Source organism: Aquarana catesbeiana, linkage group LG03 (assembly GCF_042186555.1).
Source record: "Aquarana catesbeiana isolate 2022-GZ linkage group LG03, ASM4218655v1, whole genome shotgun sequence".
Classification (NCBI taxonomy): domain Eukaryota; kingdom Metazoa; phylum Chordata; class Amphibia; order Anura; family Ranidae; genus Aquarana; species Aquarana catesbeiana.
This window is the reverse complement of record NC_133326.1, coordinates 185272292-185298124: the sequence shown is the minus strand read 5'-3', so window position 1 is coordinate 185298124 and position 25833 is coordinate 185272292. Positions and strand designations below refer to the sequence as shown.

Sequence of the window (25833 nt, the reverse complement as noted above, 5' to 3'; positions counted from 1 at the left end):
TGATCTCCCGCTGAGGCGGACTCCGTAGAAACGGAGTCTGCCTCGTGTGAAAGGGGGCTAACTTGCAGCAATATAAAGTCCTGCCATGGAGTGCACATAGGATTACTTCTGTTTTATAGTAAGTGGTTATAAACCCTTACATATACCCAGTGAAGGGATGATCTTTAGGTAATACATAGAGATGAAACAAATCCTACATAAGTTGTACCTGTTTATCTGCATCCATCTCTACATCTGCTCAAAATGCTGAATTTGTAAGGTGGTCAGAGTTCTGAAAAAAAAAAAAAAAGAGGGGTGGTGGAGAGCTGAAAGGGATTCCAAAGTTTGAAGGGTCCCCCCCCCTTTACCTTCATGCATTCTATGCATGGAGGTAAAAAAAAACCTTCATTGAGCAGCTCCTCCCCATATACTTACTTGAGCCTGATCCTGCGATGTGCATGAAAGCTGAAGCTCGCCCCTGTCTCTGCCTTCTCATTGGCAGAGACACTGCAGCAATAGCCATTGGCCCCCACTGCTGTCAATCACAGCCAGTGAGGAGGGCCGAGCTTTGCTCTGTGTGTCTTAGACACACAGGCAGCTCAGGAGTGAGCACACACAAATGCCCCCATAGCAAGCTGCTTGCTATGGGACCACTCAGCAAGGGGGGGGGGACCTGAGAGGAGAAGGATTGGGGCTGCTCTGTGCAAAGCCAGTCCACAGAGAAGGCAAGTATAACATGTTTTTTTTTTCCTTTCAAAAAACTGAGCCTTTAAAAACACTTAAAGTTCCATTCTTCAGAGCTCAGTAAGGAGAACTCTGAGCGTGGACTGGAGGGAAGAGACACAACCCCATTCACACAGGGCCAGAGCTGTGGCTGTCAATCTGCTGGAAGGCCCTCGCATGTCACCATTTTTCTGTTGGTGACAGGAAAACTTGTCAGAAGTGATTCATGCTGAGAGGAATGGAGCAGTGCTCTTAATTGAGATAAGTACATGTATAGAGGATATGTTTTGTTCATATTTCTGATGTTTACAACCAGAGGTGGGGGACTCGAGTCACCTGACTTGACTTGAGTCACCTGTTTGAGGACTTGCTTGATAAAATTAAATAAATGACTCGACTTGACTTTGACTTGGGCTAATTGACTTGCAATGACTTGGCACCACCAGTGCTGTGTCTTGGCCTAGGCAAAAGCCGCCCCCCACCCCACACACAAAAGAAAGCTCCCCCCGAATCCTGGCTTCAGGGTAGATCAGTATTTTGACTTAATTTGTGACTTGACTTGCTTGCTTTTCGCCACAGTAACTTGGGACTTGCTTGTGACGTGAAGGTTAAGACTTGAGACTTGCACATATGTGACTTACTCCCATCACTGTTTACAACCACTTTAAAGCATATTTGTGGCCACTAATGTAGTCCTCAGCATGTACAGCAATCAAGCACACAGGGTAAACTAAGACACAAAAGTACATCTCGGTACAGCAGCTGGAAGTGTAAAACTTCTGTAACACCAGATGTCTATGCCCAGACACCAAAAGCAAGCACAGGCAAGTATCTTGCTTTGAAATCCTACATAATTGCATGTTGGTATACAAGAACATGAATTTAGGCTACATTTCTCTGAAAAGATTATGTATTTATAATGTTCTTGTTTAAAAAAAAAAAAAAAAAAAAGTCAGCAATAAAAGCATTGCAAATGGATCTTAAATATTCAGAGGCTTTCAGATGGATTTACTTTGATAGCAGTGGGTGTAAAAGATCAGCCTATTGAGGTAGATGAGTTATTAAATAAAAAAAAAAAAAACAAGCGCATCCTAAAACAAAAACACCAGTGTGCCCTTCCCAAATGTGATTTATAAATGGCATGTACATGGTAGGCCAAGCCCAAGCTATAGATATGCACACATATTTACAAAATAAATACTCTGGATAAAGCAAGATCTTTCTTTTAATTCAGTTTTTGAGGGCATACAAGTCTAGCCACATGTTCTTTGATGTCTTTATCTGGATGCTGTAATAAGGCTACCAGATTTCTCTGGAACATTGTCTTGTCTCTGAAGAGAAAGGCATACAAAGAGTAATCTTCATAATGACGTTGTCCATTACTATGTTGTTGTCTGTCCAAGTTCTCTGAAAGATTTGCAGCAAATGTCAGAGCTCTGATAAGAATTTCCCTATTAGTATTGCTGCCAAAGAGATTGGTCAGTGATGATGGCGCCTGCAAAAAACAGATACAAGCTCTATTATTAAAAAGAAGGTTAGCCCTGTGCTTCAAACACTACACATCCATGGATACAACAAAGGGAAACCACTGCCTGACAGTATGGTAGCACTCTTATTACTAAGAGTCCCTAAGATGTTAGTTACCAGTATTAACCCATTGCTGAAGTCCACAGTGACTGGACACACCACCTAAGCCTCTTACAGTTTGGTGCTCCTATAAAAGAAAAAGAAGCCTGAGGAAGGGACAGGCATGTCCCGAACGCGAGCACCTCCCGCAGACCCGACTCGGAAGTGACATCCGTTACAGCGTGCGGTGCCTACCATCGTTCCCCTCTCCAACTCACCGGACAGCACAGTGAACCAGCAGTGTGACCGGCATAGGATTGAATCCAGTAGACACCGCCACATCTCACGGACCTCCCACACTCTCACCTGGCCATCAGGAGCGGATGACTATTCATGCCCATTGTTTCTTCACTTTTGTGAGTGTTTTTAAACCTATTGATTAAACCAGGCTGTTTACTGTACTTAGAGGGCGCTGTTCTTTTTCGTTTCTTTATTCCAGAGTCTTGTTTATTCTCACTCCACACTGGCAGCCCTCTGTGGACAGTTTTATCCCAGCACTATAAAATTCTTTGTATTTCTACATCTGGTTTTAACTGTTTTCATATTATGTTTATATCGTTCTCAACCATTGTTTTTGTCGCTGTTTAACATACAGTGACCTAGCACTAGAGGTCGACCGATATATCGGCCGGCCGATATATCGGCCGATATTTGGCGTTTTTTACTTAATCGGCATCGGCCGATTGTGCTGATAAAAAAGGCCGATTGTAACTTCAGCCATGACTTGCAAATGACTTCTGTAATAGAAGTTAATGCAAGTTGCCTTAAGTTATCTGTGAAGTTTTCTTCTCTCCTCCTCTGGGCAGCCTGCCAAGTCTGATAAGAAGATACATTGTATCTTTCAGGTTCTTTTTATCACTAGACTGAACTCCGTGTGTAGAATTTCTCAGTTTAACCATTTAAAGACTAAATCTTTTCTGACACTTGTTGCTTACAAGTAAAAATCCTGTATTTTCTGCTAGAAAATCACTTAGAACCCCCAAACATTATATATATTTTTTTAGCAGAGACCCTAGGGAATAAAATGGTGATTGTTGCAATATTTTATGTCACACGGTATTTGCGCAGCGGTCTTTCAAACGCAATTTTTACAAAAAAAAAATACAGTAATGAATTAAAAAAAAACCTAAGCAGTAAAGTTAGCCCATTTTTTTTCGTCCAAAAGTTTTGATGACCTGTTTTTGTGTATTTAATATTTAAGATAGTTTTTTTTTTTTTTTTTTTTCTAAATTATACATACAAGTGAACTGATTGGAGGTTTGTTTTGTTTAATGTTTAAATGAAAAAAAATTTCTGTATTACTTAAGGCTGCTTTCACACTGGAGCAGGCATGCGTTGATGGTAAAACGCTGCTAGTTTTAGCGGCGCTTTACCGTCATTTTAGAGGCGCTATTCGGCTGCTAGCGGGGCGCTTATAACCCAGCTAGCGGCTGAGGAAGGGGTTAAATGCGCCCATGAAGCGCCACTGCCAAAACGCTTTGCAGGCGCTTCGGCAGCGGTGCGCATTCATTTTAATGGGCAGGAGTGGTGGAGGAGCGGTATACACCGCTCCAAAGATGCCATTTGCAGGACTTTTTTTTAACATCCTGCCAGCGCATCGCCTCAGTGTGAAAGCACTCGGGATATCACACTGAGACTGCAGGGGAGCCGTTTTACAGGCGCTATTTTTAGCCCAAAAGCGCCTGAAAAACGCCCCAGTGTGAAAGGGGTATAACTGTTAGATTTTATGAGATGAAGGGAAAAAAGAAAAAAAAAAAAAATCGGCCAAATATATCGGCCCAAAAAAATCGGCATCACATATCGGCCATCGGCCACCGCAATTTCTAAATATCGGCATCGGCATCGGCCAGAGAAAAACCCATATCGGTCGACCTCTACCTAGCACTGTCCGTAAACCACTGACACATTGCTTTATGGTTCTATTTTGGATCATTATATACTTGATTGATGTAACCTGAGAGCGCCATCTTATCCTATTCCTTTTTATATAAAAGAAAAAGTGCCTTATGGTTGCTAGAGGCAAAGCAGTCAGATTCCTACAGTCATGGTGTTCAAGATGGAAGATGTCCTTGTCAGGGCTGGGCACAGCCCTTCCTTCCCTGAGATGGCCACTCAGCTGTTGGCTAATTGCCAGTTCCCTCTCTCTCTCTCTCTCTCTCTCTCCACAGTTACCCAGCTGTTGTTGATTCTGCTAGTCAGTCCTGCCTACTAAGAGCCCATTCACACAGGGGCAACTTTGGATCCGACTTCAAGTCGCCCCAAGTCGCCCCTAGTCGCCTCAAGTCGCGCTACACGAAAAAATCAATGTAAGTGAATGGATCTGTCTTAATGCACACTACTGCAGTCGCTCCGACTTCAGAAAAGGTTCCTGTACTACTTCAATCCGACTTGAAGGCAACTTGTACCCATTGATTTCAATGGAAGTTGCCTCCAAGTCTGATCACTGTTCATACTGAGGCAACTTTACAGGAAGCAGAAAAGAAACAGAAAGTAATTTCCTCCACTAAACAGCCAGCCCCCTCCTTCTCACACACAGCTGATAAGCTCTGATTGGCCACTTGTAAAGTTCCCTGTCCTGGAGGCGACTTCAAGTTGTGTTGTAAGTTGCCCCAAGTCGTGCTGTGATTCATACTCAAGTCGTGTCCAAGTTGCCTCCCAAAGTCGTGCTGGAAGTCGTGTTGCCCCTGTGTGAATGGGCTCTTAAAGTCGTCCAGCTCACTCGTTCTCTGCTTTTGTCAACATCACAGAGACTTTCTCCTGCGTTCCTGTTGAAGACTTGCTCGGCTGACGTTCCTTCTGGCTCCTGATCCTGCTTGCTGTACTAAGTTTATCTCTGGCTCTCTGACATTTGCTTGGCTGACTACCCGATCCGGTTACTGAACTCTGGCTTGTTTTGACTACGTTTACTCTGTTACCTTATTATTAAGTGGCCAAAGCTACTGTGTGGCCAAATTTTCCATCAAATGCCTTAGATTTTTCAGTGCTACAATGTGAGTCCCCCCCCCCCCCCCCGGACTCACATTGTAGCACTGAAAAATCTAAGGCATTTGATGGAAAATTTGGCCACACAGTAGCTTTGACTAGATACAGCTACAGTTTCAGTATACAATAGGGCTGGGGATGGGGGGGGGGGGAATTCATTCATCTGCGCTGTATAGCCCACAGGCTTTATAAAAAAAAAAATGTTTAAATAGTACATGGCCAGGCTTAGCGTAATTTACAGGTTAACTTTAGGTAAATGGCTAAATACACAGAATGCTTTTGCATAAACAGTTTTTCTTGCAAATGGAGTTCAGTCAAACTTGAGATTTAGACAACTTTGCCAGATAGCATAGCTAGGTTGGTGACATTAGGTTTCTCTACTGCTGTTAAGGAATACAGCTTTGTGAACTGATTCCCCCCCAACCTTTCACTGAACAAAGTAGTAAAGGCATATTCAGTCTATTGATTGCCAGCAGTGTAAAAAAAAAAAAAAAAAATCAGGGCTCGGGGAGCTGCCCCTCCTTCTCTGTCTATATGCCATTGTTCAGAGGAATACAGAAGGCTATTATAAGATTATTCAGCCATTGATGCTAGTTCTAGCTACTCATGCATTTTTACATGCATGTCATAATTTAATGAGTACCACTGCTTTGGTGGACATAATGTTTATGGGGTAAATAAGAAATCCATTGCTCAGCTGGGCCCTTCCTTTACATCCATCTTGGTTAACTTTGATAAAGTTAATGTGACTGTAGAGTGAGGGGGGGGGATATTTGCTCCCCTGCTGATTTTGTGAATTTGCCCACTGACAAAGAAATGATCAGTCTAATTTTAATGGTAGCTTTATTTTAACAGTGAGAGAACAAATATCCAGAAAAATACATTTAAAAAAAGTTATAAATTGATTTGCATTTTAAAATTAAGTATTTCACCCCTTCACAAAACATGACTTAGTACTTGGTGGCAAAACCCTTGTTGGCAATCACAGAGGTCAGACATTTCTTGTAGTTGGCCACCAGATTTGCACACATCTCAGGAGGGATTTTTGTCCCACTCCATGTTGCAGATCCTCTCCAAGTCATTAAGGTTTCGAGGCTGACATTGGTAACTTGAACCTTCAGCTCCCTCCACATATTTTCTATGGGATTAAGGCCTGGAAACTGGCTAGGCCACTTCAGGATCTTAACGTGCTTCTTCTTGAGCCACTCCTTTGTTGCCATGTGTCATTGTCATACTGGAACACCCATCCACAACTCATTTTCAATGCCCTGGCTGGAGGAAAGAGGTTCTCATCCAAGATTTTACGGTACATGGCCCCATCCATTGTCCCTTTGATGAAGTTGTCCTGTCCCCTTAGCAGAAAAACGCCCCCAAAGCATAATTTTCCACCTCCATGTTTGACGGTGGGGATGGTGTTCTTGGGGTCATAGGCAGCATTCCTCCTCCTCCAAACAAGGCGAGTTGGGGCCAAAAAGTTTGATCTCATCTGACCACAACACTTTCACCCAGTTCTCCTCTGAATCATTCAGATATTCATTAGCAAACTTCGGACGGGCCTGTACATGTGCTTTCTTGAGCAGGGGGACCTTGCCAGCACCTTGTAGGATTTTAGTCCTTCGCGGCGTAGTGTGTTACCAATTGTTTTCTTGGTGTCTTTGGTCCCAGCTGCCTTGAAATCATTGACAAGATTCTAAGAAACCAAAAAAACTGCACTATAATAAAAAAATTACAACAATAATAATGATATGAAAACTAAGCATATAGATAACAGTGATGTACAATCAGTATGTAGATTGATATCATATTGTACTCAATAATAAATATACACATATGTGTTACTGGTGTCACATCAGTGCTCTAAATAAGTGGCAAAATTCATAAATATAGTAGAAACCGAAAGAAAGTCCCCTGGTATCTCGCTGTAGAATCCCAGTGAAAAATGGAAAACGAAATACACCATGCAGAGTGAACCTCCACCAACAATCAAAATGCGCTTACCAGATGGGAAGCGCAAATAGGCTCAACAAGGACAACTTCCAGGTAAGGCTGCAGGATAATGGGGACAATCCTCTGGATACCCTTGTATATGATGAGTGTATAGACCAGACCCTGGTATGCTGTCTAGGATCTATCTTCATATGGCATGGCTCCAACCACTCAGCAACCCGAACAAGGACATAGGAATGGAGGGAGAACAACCATAGCGTAAATCCGGTACAAAGAGTTTATTTAAAAATGGTAAAAACACTTACAAAAAGCAGCAATAAAGGAAGCAAATGCCGGCCGGCAAGCGGGCACCCGTTCGTGGTGAGTTGCGATGACATCAGAGCGTCACCCTCCCGAGGTACGTTTCGTCTGTCACTGACGTCTGGGGAACGATAGGTTGACAGTGACAGACGAAACCTACCTCGGGAGGGTGACGCTCTGACGTCATCGCAACTCACCACGAACGGGTGCCCGCTTGCCGGCCGGCATTTGCTTCCTTTATTGCTGCTTTTTGTAAGTGTTTTTACCATTTTTAAATAAACTCTTTGTACCGGATTTACGCTATGGTTGTTCTCCCTCCATTCCTATGTCCTTGTTCGGGTTGCTGAGTGGTTGGAGCCATGCCATATGAAGATAGATCCTAGACAGCATACCAGGGTCTGGTCTATACACTCATCATATACAAGGGTATCCAGAGGATTGTCCCCATTATCCTGCAGCCTTACCTGGAAGTTGTCCTTGTTGAGTCTATTTGCGCTTCCCATCTGGTAAGCGCATTTTGATTGTTGGTGGAGGTTCACTCTGCATGGTGTATTTCATTTTCCATTTTTCACTGGGATTCTACAGAGAGATACCAGGGGACTTTCTTTCGGTTTCTACTATATTTATGAATTTTGCCACTTACTGGTGTCACATCAGTGCTCTAAATAACACATGTGTATAGTTATCATTTATTATTGAGTGCAATATGATATCAATCTACATACTGATTGTACATCACTGTTATCTGTATGCTTAGTTTTCATATCATTATTATTGTCGTCAATTTTTTATTATAGCGCAGTTTTTTTGGTTCCTTATTGTCTATTGTGAAATTTTCACGGTTGAACTGCTGCTTTGTTCGGGGGGTTTTCTTTTTTCATGGTAGTGTGGTGATTATTTTTGTTTGTTTTGTCTACATTGACAAGATTTTCCTGTTTAGTTCTGGGCTAATTCCTTACCGTTCTCATGATCATTGAGATCTTGCATGGTGCTCCAGACCAAGGGAGATTGACAGTTAATTTGTTTCTTCCATTTGCGAATAATCGCACCAACTGTTGTCACCCTCTCAGTAAGCTGCTTGGCAATGGTCTTGTAGGTCTACAATCTTGTTCCTGACATCCTTGGACAGCTCTTTGGAATATGATTAATTGCTTCTGTGGACAGGTGTCTTATGCAGGCAAAAAGCTGAGATTAGAAACACAAGAAAGTGCTCCTAATCTCAGTTTGTTACCTGGGAGCCAAAAATCTTGCTGATTGATAGGGGATCAAATACTTATTTCACTCATCAAAATGCAAATCAAGTTATAACTTTTTTGAAATGCTATGATGAGATTTTTGTTGTTAGTCAGTCTCTCACTGTTAAAATAAACTGACCATTAAAATTATAGACTGATCATTTCTTTGTCAGTGGCAAACGTACAAAATCAACAGGGGATCAAATACTTTTTTCCCCTCACTGTATATAGCTAGATTAATGTTTCAGGTAGCCCATAAAATAGCAAGAGCTAGAGAGAAACTGACAATATTCAGCAAGATTAGCTTGCTCTAACTTATGCTTACAGGTAAAATGTAGATATTTATGGCTGCTAGCTCCACAGGGAATTTGCAATGCCTACGAGCACCTCTCCTGCCCCTTTATATAAAGCAAGGTGGCAATGCTCACCTCTATCTCTATCATCTCTTAGAGAAGAGGGTAGTTGTAGTTCACAGATGATCGCCTGGAAAGCAGATATCATTGCATGATACTAAATTTCTATCAGGATCAACAGATAGTTTTCTGTACTTGTAGAACACGCACCAAGACAAAAAAAAAAAAAAAAAAAAAAAAACCTACACTACACTAAAGCTGGCCATACACCTATAGATTATCTGCAGATTTTCTATGGTTAGATGGAAAAAGCGGGAGATTCCTCCATCCACACAGTTTAGCGAACATGGAGAAATCTGTTGCACTTTTTCCATCTAACCATAGAAAATCTGCAGATAATCTATAGGTGTATGGCCAGCTTTAGAGGCAGGGGCGTCGCTAGGGGGTGGCTTTTGGGGCTATAGCTCCGAATCTGGGGCCAATAGCCCCGAGTCTCTGCAGGGGTCCCCAAGGGGAGGGGAGGCTCTCTGGGGACCCTGATGCAAGAGATAGGCTCTCTGGGGACCCTAATTTAATGGGGGCTCTCTGGGAACCCTGATGTAAGTGGGGGGGCCCTCTGGGTACCCTGATGAAAGGGGGAGGCTCTCTGAGGACTCTGATGTAAGGAGGAGACTCTCTGGGGAACCTGATATGAGGGGGGCTCTCTGGGGACCCTGATGTAAGGGGGCTCTCTGGGGACCCTGATGTAAGTGGGGGGCTCTCTGGGGATATATATACACACACACACGTATATTACTGTATATACATGTGTATGCTCGCCCAAGCGTATGACTTTCTTTACTACGCTGCTATGGGCTCTAGCCCCAGATCTTTTGTAGACCTAGCAACGCCCCTGCTTAGAGGACCAGTAAACTGCAATATATTACATTTATGCTACTGCATTTGGATAGGTCTAACTGGCTGGTTCTGATAATCGTGATCCATAGTTTACCACTATTCATAGCCATGGGAAACATTAACATTTTACCTTGCTAGATAAAAGAACTAAGGTCATTGAAGGGTTTGCTGATAAATTCACAAGAACCTTTAAAGTATGAACCTGCAGAAAGAGAAAGACAGATTTAAAGAATTATGTCACTATGAACAATATGTAATATTAGATTTCTTTTATATTAAAGTGGAGTTCCACCCAAAAGTGGAACTTCCGCTTATATGCTTCCTCCCTTGGTGTCACATTTGGCACCTTTCGGAGGGGACCCGTTTGACAGGTCCCCTTCCCCACAGCCCAGTCTCCTGGAAGTTCGGCCCCCATCCTCCTTCCCCCGCCGCCAGGCTCCCTTACTATGAATGGCGGCGGCAGCAGCACCCGGGAGTCTATCCGAAGATGGGGTGCCGAGATTGTGGGCTCCATGGACAGGCAAGTGTCCCAACATTAAAAAAGTCAGCAGCTACAGTATTTGTAGCTGCCGACTAATTTTTTTCACCCAGGCTGGACCTCCTCTTTAAGTATGTAATGCTGCATAACTTCAGAACTCATTGGGGGCACACATCACCTATGGTGGATTATGAAATGGACACTAGTACTTTGTACTGTGGCCTACAGGGGGATTGGGCACTGGCAAATAAAAAGAAAAAACTGTAGGCCAGCCCATGATAACCCCTCCTACTGCCAGCATGCCGATGTTGTGTAGCAAATAATTACTGAGAGCATGATCATTAACAGAGGGGTGGGACCTGGGCCCGTCAATGGATTCCATTAAAAACATTTTACACCGAGTACAAAAAAAATGCCAGGAGTCCATTTAAAGCCAGCATACTCCATCTGCCTGGACCAGTGAAGATCACTGCAATGCCCTTAATTTTGATCCTGCAAAAAAGATCAGGACAAAAGGAAGGCATAGTTCAGTGTGTACTGGTGAGAAAGTCTGTCAGACAATCATCTGTATTTGGTATATACAGGCTGTGCCCTATGCATACGTACTGACATGCAACATATTAAAGTAATGAGACAGAAGTCCTCTAGTAAATCATCATGGCTGGAAAGCTATAGCTATCTGTTCTACACATTCTATAAGTGAGGGATTAACCGCAGCTGCCAGAATCGGACAAAGAGCAGCACCTGCCAGTAAGGATGAGCTTCGGCGTGTTCGCATGCTGCACTTGCCGAGCCCGCCAGGAAGTCAGCACGGCGCATCGCTAATCACAAGCAGTGAGACATTTCCCAATGTGCGGCTGCAGAGATCGGGAAATGTCTCACTGCCTGTGATTAGCGCTGCGCCGTGCCGACTTCCTGGCGGGCTCGGCCCGTGCAGCATGCGAACACGCCGGAGCTCATCCTTACCTGCCAGCAAGAATGGAGCTCTAGGGAAAAAAAAAAAAAAAAAAAAAAAAAAAAACTTTCAACTGCTCAAGTCCTCAAAGATAGGTGTGTTCTCTACCAGAATGGCAAATTACCTTGTTGAAGCAGAACACTGGATTGGTCCACAGTGGGAATACACCACTTCTGCAAAGCCAATATGCATTTCAGGGAAGCAAACAGCTTATCAGGAAACTACCAGTCTCCATAGAGAAATTGTTGAAAAAGAAGGAGCAAATGACAAGTCTTTGCGGCCTTAGATTTTTAAAAAAAGACCCAAGACTGGAAACCCTGGTAGAAGCAACAGGCTTATTGTCTAGTTTCAGAGCGGTGCATACTACATCAATTAGAGCTGAAATGGTCTCCTTTAATTTAGGAATAATAGTAGCAGACTGCAACTCCTCAGGGGTGAGCTCATCGGTCAATGACTGGAGTGCCTCAGAATCAAATAGAATCTTTGCAGCCGATGATTCAGAAGTCATTAAGGCCACAGGCAAATCGGGTATAGATTCTACAGGCAGCGTATGAATACACACTTGTTGTCCATGCAAGTAACCCAGGAACCATTAGTAGAGTGTGAGCTGTGGGAACCTGGTACAGTGTACATCTAGTTTTAGACATGTTTTGATCGCATGTCGATAAAGCAACATATAGGCTCGGGATAAAAGGCAAGGTCTCAGGTAGTCACAAACACTGGACAGCTGGTAGCAGGTGTGGGTCGATAAGCTGGAGATGACCAAAGTCAGCAGCAGGAACAGATCAAAGATTGAAGGCTCACATAGCTCAGCTGAAAAGATGCTCCCTCAACATTGTATTGCAGAAAAAAAGAGCACAGAGTGCATGTGCGTGTGACAATTCACCAATCAGAAAATGTCAGTGCTCAGTCCCACAGCGCTATATAGAATGACGGCACCCAACGATCTAAGAAAATAAGGTAGCTTCCCATGCCTGGCCCAACTGCTGTACTTACCAAGTGACACAGGGCAAGCACTAAGGCAAAGCCAGTGGCTTTGAAGCTAACCTGTACCAGATCCGAGTCTGGAAATTGGCCCATGCAGAACCTAGTGCTGAAAAGTTACTGCCAGGCTATCTCTACAATGTATAGTTCAGCAGCATCTGGATGTGGTACTCCAAAAGCTAGGCTGAGAATGAAGCTGAAATTAAAGAGACAAAGCTCCAGCAGTAATGTTAGGAAGACTCTTTATTGAAGAAAAAAAATAAATAAATAGGCAATTTTTTTACACACCAGAGATGAAGAAAAGACATGCATCCCCTTAAGATACTAGCAAAAAATGGATGCATGCTGGCAGAAGGTGTGGACAACCTGGGCTGGCCTACAGCGTTTTTTATTTTTTTGTTTGCCAGTGTCAAATCCTCCTGTAAGCAGCAGTATAACCTGAAGTTTAAAGACTTCCTGTGTCTCTCAATGGATTAGATTAAAACAAAAATGTATTTTATTGCCCTAGGGCTGTAAAGTAAATAAAGCCACTATAATAATATGTAGGGAGGACAGAAAAAAAAAGTGTAATCATATAGTTACTATTATTGTAACTGGGAACGTGTGGTGGCATTATTAGCTATGTTATGGTGGTGCAGCATTATAATCCCTTATATCAAACTAAAATTGGGCCAGAGCTTCTCAACAAGAAAACACTGCAGACATTTTCAATGTGCTGTGAAAGTACCTCATCTATGACAGCCCTAGGTTGTCATAGTGCAACAGTGTTACAACAGCAATATGTTACCTAATAAACAGTAAGTCTGTATCACAGACCCTGGGTATTGAAGCAGGACTTCCCTTTTAGGGTGAAGTTTTGCTTTAAACAAATCCCCCCCCCCTTACCACTTTGAGGTTGTTTTTTTGCTAGTTTTAGCAAGTGTCCGCTTCCAATTCTGCCCCAACTGCCAGGGCGATCGAAGCGGAAGAGCAGCATGACTTTAGGCATGCGTAGTGGGAAGCCAGCTGTGAAGCCACAAAGAGTAACAGCTGGCTTTCCTTAGTAAAAAAGGCAGCTCTGGGGACCCAAAGACCGGTGAAGAACAATCCCGTTGATGTCGCTGGATACTTGGACAGGTAAGTGTCTTTTTCTTTTTTTTTTTTTTTCCCCCAGCCTGTGTGCATGGGCAACTAGGCTAACAGAGGTGTTTTTACAGGCTGAAAAAATTCCTCAAAAAAAAAGCCCCTTTTTAAAGCCATGTGTACATAAACCAGACTAAAGCAAGGAACAATGGGTTGGGGTCTTTTGACCTGCATGTTAAAGTGGTTCTTCAGTCTTAACAAAAAAGTGAAAAGTTAGCAGGTACACATATATGTGTACCTGCTAACTTTTCACTTTTTTGTTAAGACTGAAGAACCACTTTAACATGCAGGTCAAAAGACCCCAACCCATTGTTCCTTGCTTTAGTCTGGTTTATGTACACATGGCTTTAAAAAGGGGCTTTTTTTGAGGAATTTTTTCAGCCTGTAAAAACACCTCTATGGTAGCCTAGTTGCCCATGCACACAGGCTGGGGAAAAAAAAAGAAAAAAAAGGGGAGGATGCTAGACGTGTTTAGTGCTTGAGCTTTCATTCGTTCCAATCACCAGAATAAATTAATATTCTAGCCATAAATGCTCAAACGCCTGATGTGCCTGAACACGTGTGCAAAATTCGACCATAGACCGGGCATACACGGAGAGAATTTCTTGCCTGCAACCAGGTTGCAGGCAGAAAATTCACTCAATTTCCCCATCAACACAGACAGTTTGATGAAACAAAAATTCCTCCTACTGGGTCATGGACTTCTACCGGCAGGAGGGCGGGGGAAGCCGTCCACCAGGAGAAAACAGTGCTTATTGCTAGCAGCCGCTAGCAAGAATCGCAGGTAATACCCAGCATGCTGGTTGTATCAAGTTGCTCAATCGATCAACCTGGTACATTCAGCCTTCCCATAGACGTTTCGAATCTCGGCTAGTTCCTCCTGAACCGGACAGGATTCAAACCATGTATGGGCTGCCTTAGGCAAATTTTTTTAAGCAGCTGTTCTCCTGCCGGGAGAAAAATGTTCAGGGGGGCTAAGCAAACACTTAGTGCGCATGAGGCCTTACTTGAAAGGCAGTGAAAACCTAAAAGATACAGACTGTACTAAAGTAAACCACTACTACAAGGAAACATAACATTTCCACATAACCCGCTCATGTGATCCAATATTAGTCTGTGAATGTTACATACCTTGGTAGCTTCCTCTCCATCCACCAGTAGAGTGAAAAAGCAGGGGATGTAATCTTCCAGGTAGTCATGGTAGTTATTGGTGACCGACATATTAATTGCCAATCTTAAACCAGCCAGTTGCACTTCAGAATTCAATGAAGACGATTTAATATCATTACATACATCATAGAGGAAATCCTGTGGAAAATAAAGCAACGTTTCTTAGCCACGCTAAGTACGATTATGACATTCTAACAAATTTAGGTATCCTGCTTTATTCCATATCCCTTTGATATTCTACTGACAAGTCACTAGAATAGAAGTAGTCACCTGCAACTAGAAGGATAGCTTATGTGGTAAACGGGAAGATAAATCAGCAATGGGCACTATAAAAAAAAAAAATACTGAAGGCCAAGTGTGGGCGATTTAGGAAAAAGTAAAGCCTGCTCACACTTACTGCGGTTAACATGTTGCATTGCACTAATAGATGCACTGCAATACACTATTTTTTTTTACAATCATTATGCATTGTTACAAGCTGTGGTGCACTATAAAACAGGTGCACTCTATAAATGCGTAGGAGTACCACTAAAAATTAATGGCACTGCAATGCATCACAGCATGTGCATTTCAGTAACATACATGTTTTACCACGTTACCAAAAAACAATTGTGTGAGTAGGCTGTATGAGCATGTAACTACAGTATGCCATGCATGGGCAGATCCTGTACCTGTTATGTTAAAGTTCTAAAAAGATTTAGAGAAATATAGTGGTACCATTGCTGATTTACTTCTGAAATGCTAGTTGACTGGCTGGTAAGCTGGCCCTCTGGTTTCAGGATTCAAAACAATGTGCAAATCCGCAGAGGCTGAATAAAAGACGAAAGTCCTTATCTGCACATCTGTTCTAGGTTATGGACTAAAGCAGTCCACAAAAAGGTGCAAATTTCTTTCTTGCAACCACGCGTTGCAGGAAAGAAATTTGCACGGTTCCTTCATCAATACAGACAGTGCTGACAAGGGAATCCCTCCTGCTGAGCAATTGTCTGCTCCTGGCAGGGGTTGGGGAAGCTGTTCCCGACAGGAGAAGGCACAGGTGATTATCGCTAGGGGCTATAGCAACCGCTAGCAATAATCATAAGAGAATCTAGCAGGCTGGTTGTACCCAAGTTGATTGAGAAGGATGGAGAAGTAGTGTAAGGCTTTTCCATAAAACTATAACTTCTAAAAAAAAGTAAATAAATAAAAAAAACAAATTCCTAAATCCTGCTAATGGTTATATGTACACAGCGAAAAATCTCTAAAATTAATGAATATCGCTAACATTCAAGTGTTATACACAAAAAATATATAGTGCATAATTCAGTCCCAAATACTGTATATAAAATACCATAAAAAGTCCATATGCAAATCTAGAATTTTTACATTCTTCATGCGTTTTACCAAGGAGTAACATGAAAACACGTAACTGTAGCAAGTGCACCAATATCCCAGTGTTCTCTAGGCTTTATTCCACCATGTATATTTAGTATAAGTGTGCTCTCACCTTCATTCATGGACCTTAAAATGGTTTGAGAGGTGTAATAAGGCAAACTCTGGTTCTCATCTGCAGCATCGATAATCTCCTTCCCTTCTATCCATTAAGGGTTAAGGCTCAAAAGTAATACGTATAAAAGATACAAATAGTGTAGTGTATTCAACCATTTACTTACTGACAGTATAAAAGTAAAAATCCACTCACATTTAAACAAAGAACTTCAGCTCTGTAATGTACAGCAGCAATGGGATAGTACACAGGTCGAATGTCGGGTGACAACGGCCGGTTAAAAAAAATAAATTAAAAAAAGTCCGACATTCGGCCCGTGTATGTATGTATGTCAGTCTGTCAGACAGAAGCCAGCCTCTGTCGGACGAGCATGCTGGAAAACCAGCATCCGACCAACTTCCAATCAGTGCTCTCAGCCAATGGCAGACAGCGCTGATTGGAGTGTTCTGGTGGGGGCGTCCCCCTGTCAGAACACAACAGCTCAGTGGGGGAGATTGCTGAACTAACCTAGTCTCACCTACCTAAGCTCTCCTACTACAGCTTGAATCTCCCGAGAGCTCCACTCCACCCAGCATGGTGACATCACAGCCCCGCCTTACTGACGCATTGTGTCTAGGGATGAGCCGAACACCCCCTGATTCGGTTCGCACCAGAACCTGCGAACGGACCGAAAATTTGCACGAACGTTAGAACCCCATTGACGTCTATGGGACTCGAACATTCGAAATCAAAAGTGCTCATTTTAAAGGCTAATTTGCATGGTATTGTCCTAAAAAGGGTTTGGGGACCCAGGTCCTACCCCAGGGGACATGTATCAATGCAAAAAAAACTTTTAAAAACGGACGTTTTTTCGGGAGCAGTGATTTTAATGATGCTTAAAGTAAAAAAAAAAAAAAAAGTGAAATATTCCTTTAAATATCGTACCACGGGTGTGTCTATAGTATGCCTGTAAAGTGGCGCGTGTTTCCCGTGTTTAGAACAGTCCCTGCACAAAATGTCATTTTTAAAGGAAAAAATCTCATTTAAAACTGCTTGCGGGTTTAATGTAATGTCGGGTCCTGGCAATATGGATGAAAATCAGTGAGACAAACGGCATGGGTACCCCCCAGTCCATTACCAGGCCCTTTGGGTCTTGTATGGATATTAAGGGGAACCCCGCACCCAAATTAAAATAAGGAAAGGTGTGGGGCCACCAGGCCCCATATACTCTGAACAGCAGTATACAGGCGGTGCAAACAAGACAGGGACTGTAGGTTTGTTGTTAAGTAGAATCTGTTTGTAATTTTTAACGTGTTTAGCTCCAGCCAAAAAATCTTTTTTTAAAGCGGGGGTTCACCCACACCGCCAAAAAAAAAAAAAAATATTAAAAGCCAGCAGCTACAAATACTGCAGCTGCTGACTTTTAATACATGACCACTTACCTGTCCCAGGGTCCAGCGATGTCGGCAGGGGACGCCGAGAACCCGCTTGGTTCTCGGCAGCTGCCGCCGCCATCCTAGGTGAGGGAATCAGGAAGTGAAGCGTTGCGGCTTCACTTCCCGGTTCCCTACTGCGCATGCGCGAGTCGCGCTGCGCGTCCCGAGTGGTCCCCGCTCCCTCCTGGGAGCTGTGTGTTCCCAGGAGACAGCGCGGTGGGGACAGGAAGAGGCATAGACTCCCATGGAAGTCTATGCCGGAAGTGGATGCAAATACCTGTCTTAGACAGGTATCTGCACCCCCCTCCCCCCTGAAAGGTGCCAAATGTGACACCGGAGGGGTGAGGGTTCCGAAAAGCGGAAGTTCCATTTTTGTGTGGAACTCCGCTTTAAGCTTTTTGGAAAACATAGGGAAGGGTTATCACCCCTGTGACATTTGTTTTGCTGTCTTTCCTCCTCTTCAGAAGATTTCACCTCACTTTTTGTGCCAATGACAAATGTTTTTTGAAAATTTGGGTTTTTTTGTGGAACAAGGATTGGAAAGCATCAGTGGAAAGGAGAAATGTTTTTCCCATATTAACTCTTACGGGAGAGAATTTCCCTTCCTAGGGGTAGATTTCATCTCACTTCCTGTTGTCTCCTTCCGTTTGCAAGTAGGAGTCGTTTGTAAGTTAGATGTTTGAAAGTAGGGGCCTGCCCTATATACTCAGCAGAAATTTGGGCCTTAGGTGTTGCTGTGGCCACAACACTGTGAGCCCTCACAGGGCCCTGCTGTGAAATATTAGATCAAGAATTGTAATTACATGCCCCTGTTGAACAAGGGCAGAAAAATTGGGCCTTTGGTGGTGGTGGTGCTGGTGCCACAACACTGTAAGTCCTCACTCGCTCTTGGTGGGTGCAGAAATGGGCCCTGCTGTGAAATATTAGATCAAAAATTGTAATTACATGCCCCTGTTGAACAGGGGCTGAAAAATTGGGCCTTAGGCACTGGTGCCACAACACTGCAACCCCTCACAGATACTCTAGTTGTAACACAGAAACGAGCCCTGCTGCAAAGTATTGCATCAAAAATTGTAATTACACGCCCCTGTTAAACAGGGGCTGAAAAATTGAGCCTTAGGCACTGGTGGTGGCGCCCAGAACCAAAAATGTTCTTACCAGCTATCAGCGTGATGATTGAGGAGGAAGAGGATAATTACTCAGGGATAGTCACTCAGCATCAGCATAGGCAGTCTTTGAAGGGATGTGAGATTTCAAAAAAAATTATTCGGTTACATCAGCATCAGGTGCTTGGTAGCTGGTGGTGATCCAAGACTGAATAATTTTTATGAAGGTAAGTCGGTCGACCAAGTCGGTGGACAGACGCACCCTGTGATCGGTTACAAAGCCTCCAGCAGCACTGAATGTGCGTTCCGAAAGAACGCTGGATGCAGGACAGGCCAGTAGCTCAATTGCATACTGTGCAAGCTCTGGCCAGTAATCCATCCTCAAGACCCAGTAACCCAGAGGATTTTCGGTGGGAAAGGTGTCCAAGTCAGATCTTGCCCCTAGGTATTCCTGCACCATGTAAAACAGACGCTGGCGATGGTTGCTGGAACCGATCATACCTTGGGGCTGCGGACCAAAAAATTGTCTGAATGCATCGGTCAGACGGCCACCTTCTCCACCGCTCCTTCTTTGACTGACCGAAGCCTCAGCAACACGTTGTCCAGAAACAGGAGTTTGTAACCTCCCAGTCTCTGGGAACGCGTTGCACAGACCTTTCTGCAAGGCCTCCCAAAGATGTTTCATCCTCTGCTCCCTCTGCGATGGCAAGATAAGGTCTGCAACCTTACCCTTGTAACGTGGATCAAGGAGGGTTGCCAGCCAGTATTGGTCCTTCTCCTTGATGCCACGAATACGAGGATCCTTACGCAGGCTTTGCAGGATCAGGGAGGCCATGCAGCGTAGGTTTGCTGAGGCATTCGGTCCGGAGTCCTCTGGGTCACTAAGGACGACATGGTCCGCAGCCACCTCCTCCCAGCCACGTACAAGTCCATGTGTTTCTTGGGACTGATCCCTTAAAAGACTGCTGCTGATGCTGTGTGCCAGGCTCCACCTCCATACTGACACAATCTTCCTCCTCCTCCTCCTCTTCCTGTGTGATCGGCGGGCACGCAGGAACACTGTCTGGATAAAGGGGGCCTTGAGAGCTAAGGAAGTCCTCCTCTTCCTGCCTCTGTTCTGCCTCAAGTGCCCTGTTCATTATTCCACGCAGCGTGTGCTCCAACAGGTGGACAAGGGGGACAGTGTCACTGATGCATGCACTGTCACTGCTCACCATCCTCGTGGCCTCCTCAAATGGTGACAGGACAGTGCATGCATCCCTGATCATGGCCCACTGGCGTGGGGAAAAAAAACCAAGCTCCACTGACCCTGTCCTGGTGCCATAGTCGCACAGGTACTCATTGATGGCCCTCTGCTGCGTGTGCAGCCGCTGCAGCAAGGCCAACGTTGAGTTCCACCTGGTGGGCATGTCACAGATTAGGCGGTTCTTGGGCAGGTTAAACTCCTTTTGGAGGTCCGTCAGCCGAGCACTGGCATTATATGACCGGCGGAAATGCACACAGACTTTTCTGGCTTGCCTCAGGACATCCTGTAAGCCCGGTTACCTGCCCAAGAACCGCTGCACCACCAAGTTAAGGACGTGAGCCAAACAGGGCACATGGGTAATTTGTCCCTGTCGGAGGGCAGAGAGGAGGTTGGTGCCATTGTCGCAAACCACCATTCCTGCCTTAAGTTGGCGTGGCGTCAACCACCTCTGAACCTGCCCCTGCAGAGCTGACAGAACCTCTGCCCCAGCGTGGCTCCTGTCCCCCAAGCACATCAGCTCAAGCATCGCATGGCATCTTTTGGCCTGCGTACCCCCCTGAATGGCTACGGAGCACCGCTGGTTCCGAGGACAAAGCACAGGAAGAGGCCATGGAGGAAGAAGAAGAGGAGGGGGTGGAGGAGAGAGGTGTGTCACAATCATTAGCATTTTGGAGGCATGGTGGCGGAACAACCTCCAACACTACTGCACCTTGTCCTGCATCCTTCCCAGCTGCCAGCAGAGTCACCCAATGCGCCGTGAAACTTAGGTAACGTCCCTGTCCATGCCTGCTGGACCATGAGTCAGCGGTAATATGCACCTTACCACTGACCGCCCTGTCCAGCGAGGCATGGACATTGCCTTCCACATGCCGGAAGAGAGCCGGAATCGCCTTCCGTGAGAAAAAGTGGCGTTTGGGTACCTGCCACTGAGGAACCGCACATTCCACAAACTCACGGAAGGGGGCAGAGTCTACCAACTGAAAAGGCAGCAGTTGAAGTGCTAGCAATTTTGCCAAGCTAGCATTCAACCGCTGGGCATGTGGATGGCTGGGAGCAAACTTCTTTCGGCGGTGCAGCAGCTGGGGGCAGGGAAATTTGCCTGGTACAATCTGACGTCGGTGTACCAAAAGCAGATTGCCCACAAGTACTTGGCTGTGACACACCTAATTCTACACCTTCAGTCCTCTCAGTGCAGGTCTTTAGAGAGGACTGAAGGTATAGTGGGGTTGGAGATCTCAGCTGATGAGGAGCAAGGAGAGGTCCTCTTTGTTCTTTGGTGTGGGTCTTTTAGATACGCTTGCCAACGAACTGCATGGCAGGTCAACATATGTCTGGTCAAGCATGTGGTACCCAAGCGGGAGATGTTTTGGCCACGCGAGATACGCTTGAGACATATGTTGCAAATAGCAGCGGTGTGATCTGATGCACTCGTCTCAAAAAAGGCCCACACCAAAGAACTTTTTGAATAACGTGCAGAGACTGCAGCGCCCTGCACATGTGGAGCTTTGGGGTGTGATGCAGTCAAGGTGCTGCCCTTAGGCTGGCCCCTGGAGGGCATCCTGCCTCGGTGATGTGCCGCCTCCTCCTCCTCCTCTCTCCTATCAGGCACCCACATTGAGTCAGTGACCTCATCATCCCCTCCCTCCTCATCACTGGAGCAAACCTGGCAGTATGCTGCAGCAGGGGGAGCATGACTGCCAGATTCTGTCCTTCTTGGGCACCCCCTCTGTCTGTGCTCACATTACTGCCTTCATCAAGCTCAGTATCATCATCAGAGCCTTCCAAACGCTGGGCATCCTCCTGGAGCATGTACCCAACACTGTGGTCAAACAGTTCGAGGGACTCCTCAGGAGGACATGGTGGGGCTAGGGAAGGAGTCACTGATGACATTGAGCCAAGGGAAGAGGCCGCTGCTTTGCCAGACAAAGTACCCTGGGCATGGGTGAGAGAGGATGAGGAGGATGAGGACGGCTTGGTCATCCACTCGACCAAGTCTTCCGCATGTTGCGGCTCAACACGGCCAGCTGCCGAAAAAAAGGCCAAGCGTGTCCCACGGCCACGTGCTGATGAGGATGCACCTTCTCCACGACCAGCACTAGACACAGAGCCTGCTTGCCCTCTCTTATTGGCTTGTGACTGTCTGCCTCTCCTTCTTGGCCTTCCAGACATACTAATGGCCTGTAGCTGCACTAAGCTGGGAGAGAGATGATATAGAGATAGAGATAGATATATATATATATATATATACACACACACACACACACACACACACACACACACACACACACACACACACTGATACTGCAGCTAGCAAAATCAACTGCCTGCAGTATGAGAACACCACCAACCTTCTACAGGTAGCTTTAGCTGAACACTGTGCAGAGCTCGCAAAAAAATAACTTGTAGGTTTAGCTGGACACTGTGAGGACGACGCACCACACTAACTTGTAGTTTTAGCTGAACACTGAGGTGGACGCACCACACTAACTTGTAGTTTTAGCTGAACACTGTGAGGTGGACGCACCACACTAACTTGTAGGTTTAGCTGAACACTGAGGTGGACGCACCACACTAACTTGTAGGTTTAGCTGAACACTGTGAGGTGGACGCACCGCACTAACTTGTAGGTTTAGCTGAACACTGTGAGGTGGACGCACCACACTAACTTGTAGGTTTAGCTGAACACTGTGAGGTGGACGCACCACACTAACTTGTAGTTTTAGCTGAACACTGTGAGGTGGACGCACCGCACTAACTTGTAGGTTTAGCTGAACACTGTGAGGTGGACGCACCACACTAACTTGTAGGTTTAGCTGAACACTGTGAGGTGGACGCACCACACTAACTTGTAGTTTTAGCTGAACACTGTGGAGGTGGACCCACCGCACTAACTTGTAGGTTTAGCTGAACACTGTGAGGTGGACGCACCGCACTAACTTGTAGGTTTAGCTGAACACTGTGAGGTGGACGCACCACACTAACTTGTAGGTTTAGCTGAACACTGTGAGCAGGACGCACTGCACTAACTGTAAATAGTCTAGCTGCCTGACTGTGGTACTAATAGGATCAAAAGAACACCAGCAATTTTCTTCAGGTAGCTGTAAATACTGTAACAAGACAAGCCTGCCTGTCAGTAAGAAGATAACAGGAACGGATCTAGCTGAACACTGAGCAGGACGCACTGCACTAACTTGTAGCTTTAGATGAACACTGTGCAGAGGTCTCACTACACTAACTTGTAGGTTTAGCTGAACACTGTGAGGTGGATGCACCGCACTAACTTCTAGGTTTAGCTGAACACTGTGAGGTGGACGCACCACACTAACTTGTAGTTTTAGCTGAACACTGTGAGCAGGACGCACTGCACTAACTTGTAGCTTTAGATGAACACTGTGCAGAGGTCTCACTACACTAACTTGTAGGTTTAGCTGAACATGTGAGGTGGATGCACCGCACTAACTTGTAGTTTTAGCTGAACACTGTGAGCAGGACGCACCGCACTAACTTGTAGATTTAGCTGAACACTGAGGTGGACGCACCGCACTAACTTCTAGGTTTAGCTGAACACTGTGAGCAGGACGCACCGCACTAACTTGTAGTTTTAGCTGAACACTGAGCAGGACGCACCGCACTAACTTGTAGGTTTAGCTGAACACTGTGAGGTGGACGCACCACACTAACTTGTAGGTTTAGCTGAACACTGGGAGCAGGACACACCGCACTAACTTCTAGGTTTAGCTGAACACTGTGAGAGGGCGCACCCCACTAACTTGTAGTTTTAGCTGAACACTGAGCAGGACGCACTGCACTAACTAAATAGTCTAGCTGCCTGACTGTGGTACTAATAGGATCAAAAGAACACCAGCAATTTTCTTCAGGTAGCTGTAAATACTGTAACAAAACAAGCCTGCCTGTCAGTAAGAAGATAACAGGAACGGATCTAGCTGAACACTGTGAGCAGGACGCACTGCACTAACTTGTAGCTTTAGATGAACACTGTGCAGAGGTCTCACTACACTAACTTGTAGGTTTAGCTGAACACTGTGAGCAGGACGCACAGCACTAACTTGTAGTTTTAGCTGAACACTGAGCAGGACGCACCGCACTAACTTGTAGTTTTAGCTGAACACTGTGAGCAGGACGCACCGCACTAACTTCTAGGTTTAGCTGAACACTGTGAGGTGGACGCACCACACTAACTTGTAGGTTTAGCTGAACACTGAGCAGGACGCACCCCACTAACTTGTAGTTTTAGCTGAACACTGTGAGCAGGACGCACTGCACTAACTGTAAATAGTCTAGCTGCCTGACTGTGGTACTAATAGGATCAAAAGAACACCAGCAATTTTCTTCAGGTAGCTGTAAATACTGTAACAAGACAAGCCTGCCTGTCAGTAAGAAGATAACAGGAACGGATCTAGCTAAACTGAATACAGTGTGTATATGTATATATATATATATATATATATATATATATATATATATATATATACACACACACACACACACACATATACATACATACACACACACACACAACACCTGGGATGCATATATATACACAATACACTGTAAGTGCAGCTAACTGACTGACTGTTCTGCCTAATCTATCTAACTCAAATCAAATGACACTGTCTGTCTCTCTCTATCTATGAACGCTGGAACACACACTACACAGGGCCCCAGTGCAGGCGGCCTTATATAGTGTGGGGCGTGTAATAAATCCCCTGAGCCATAATTGGCCAAAGCCTCCTTGGCTTTGGCCAATTACGGCTCTGTTCAGACGGCGCTGTGATTGGCCAAGCATGCGGGTCATAGTGCATGCTTGGCCAATCATCAGCCAGCAATGCACTGCGATGCCGCAGTGAATTATGGGCCGTGACGCGCCACACGAATTTGGCGCGAACGGCCCATATCGTTCGCAATTCGGCGAACAGACGATGTTCGAGTCGAACACGGGTTCGACTCGAACACGAAGCTCATCCCTAATTGTGTCTAATAGAACTGTCTCAGTTTTGTGTTTTCATGTCACTCCTCAGTGAACACATGAAGAACGTTAAAATTCTGGATTTGAAAATGGGACTTTATGCTCTTTCATATGAAGTTTGGGACTGAATTTTATGAACTATATTTTGTTTAGAACACTTGAATCTTCGTGATATTCAGTCATTAATATTTACAGTCTTTTAAATAACCATTATTGGGATTTAGGAAAATTATGGTTATAGCTTATTAGAAATGGCACTTATTTTTAAACACATCTAGTTTTTGAGTTGAGTTGGTGATTAAAAGGGGGTGGAAGTGGCTTTTTCAGTTTATAGGTTCTTGAGAGGATCCAAGCAGCGTAGGGATGTATTTATATTATTTTTATAAATGGTCCTTAGGTGTACCTGCCAGGACACACAAGTAGCAGAAGATAGTGATGCACCAAAATTGTGGCCTCCGAAAATAGGGTTTTCAGCGTTGTGCCAAAAGCAAAAAAAAGTGCTGATAATGGCTACAGAAAACGCCAGTGATTTCACCTTGTTTATGGTGCGTTTTCCATAGGTCATGTGACTCAAAAAAAATGCAACACGGGTGCATTTTGTGTTTTCTTGTTGAGTTTTCAATGCATTTCAATGGGGAGGTGCGTTTTTGGTGCGGTTTGCCAAATATGCAGCAAGCAAGATTTTTAACACCACTTCAAAAAAAGGTGACGATAATGACCGACAATAAATTCATATTAATTTAAATTCATGATATTAATTAATAAGTTGAATATAATACAATTATTTGTTAAAATACAAATATCTTTTTAGCAACCGTCAATTTCAGTTTGGGCCAAGTGCA

General features: G+C 44.7%; 1 protein-coding gene across 3 annotated transcripts in view; it reads right to left on the bottom strand.

Moving 5' to 3' along the window:
• Window positions 1-1909: 1909 nt before the first annotated feature.
• The window catches only part of ARMC10 (armadillo repeat containing 10), a 32639-nt gene continuing 8715 nt past the window's right edge, over window positions 1910-25833 (bottom strand). For 2 of the 3 annotated variants that reach the window (XM_073619606.1, XM_073619605.1), the window contains exons 4-6: window positions 14713-14889; window positions 10173-10244; window positions 1910-2197 (exon numbers count right to left, since the gene is read on the bottom strand). In XM_073619606.1, coding sequence (XP_073475707.1) covers window positions 1928-2197; window positions 10173-10244; window positions 14713-14889 — 519 coding nt within the window. In that variant the 3' untranslated portion in view covers window positions 1910-1927. Of the gene's footprint in view, window positions 2200-9228; window positions 9276-10172; window positions 10245-14712; window positions 14890-25833 lie in introns of all 3 variants that reach the window. The other variant, XM_073619607.1, reaches the window with a different exon arrangement.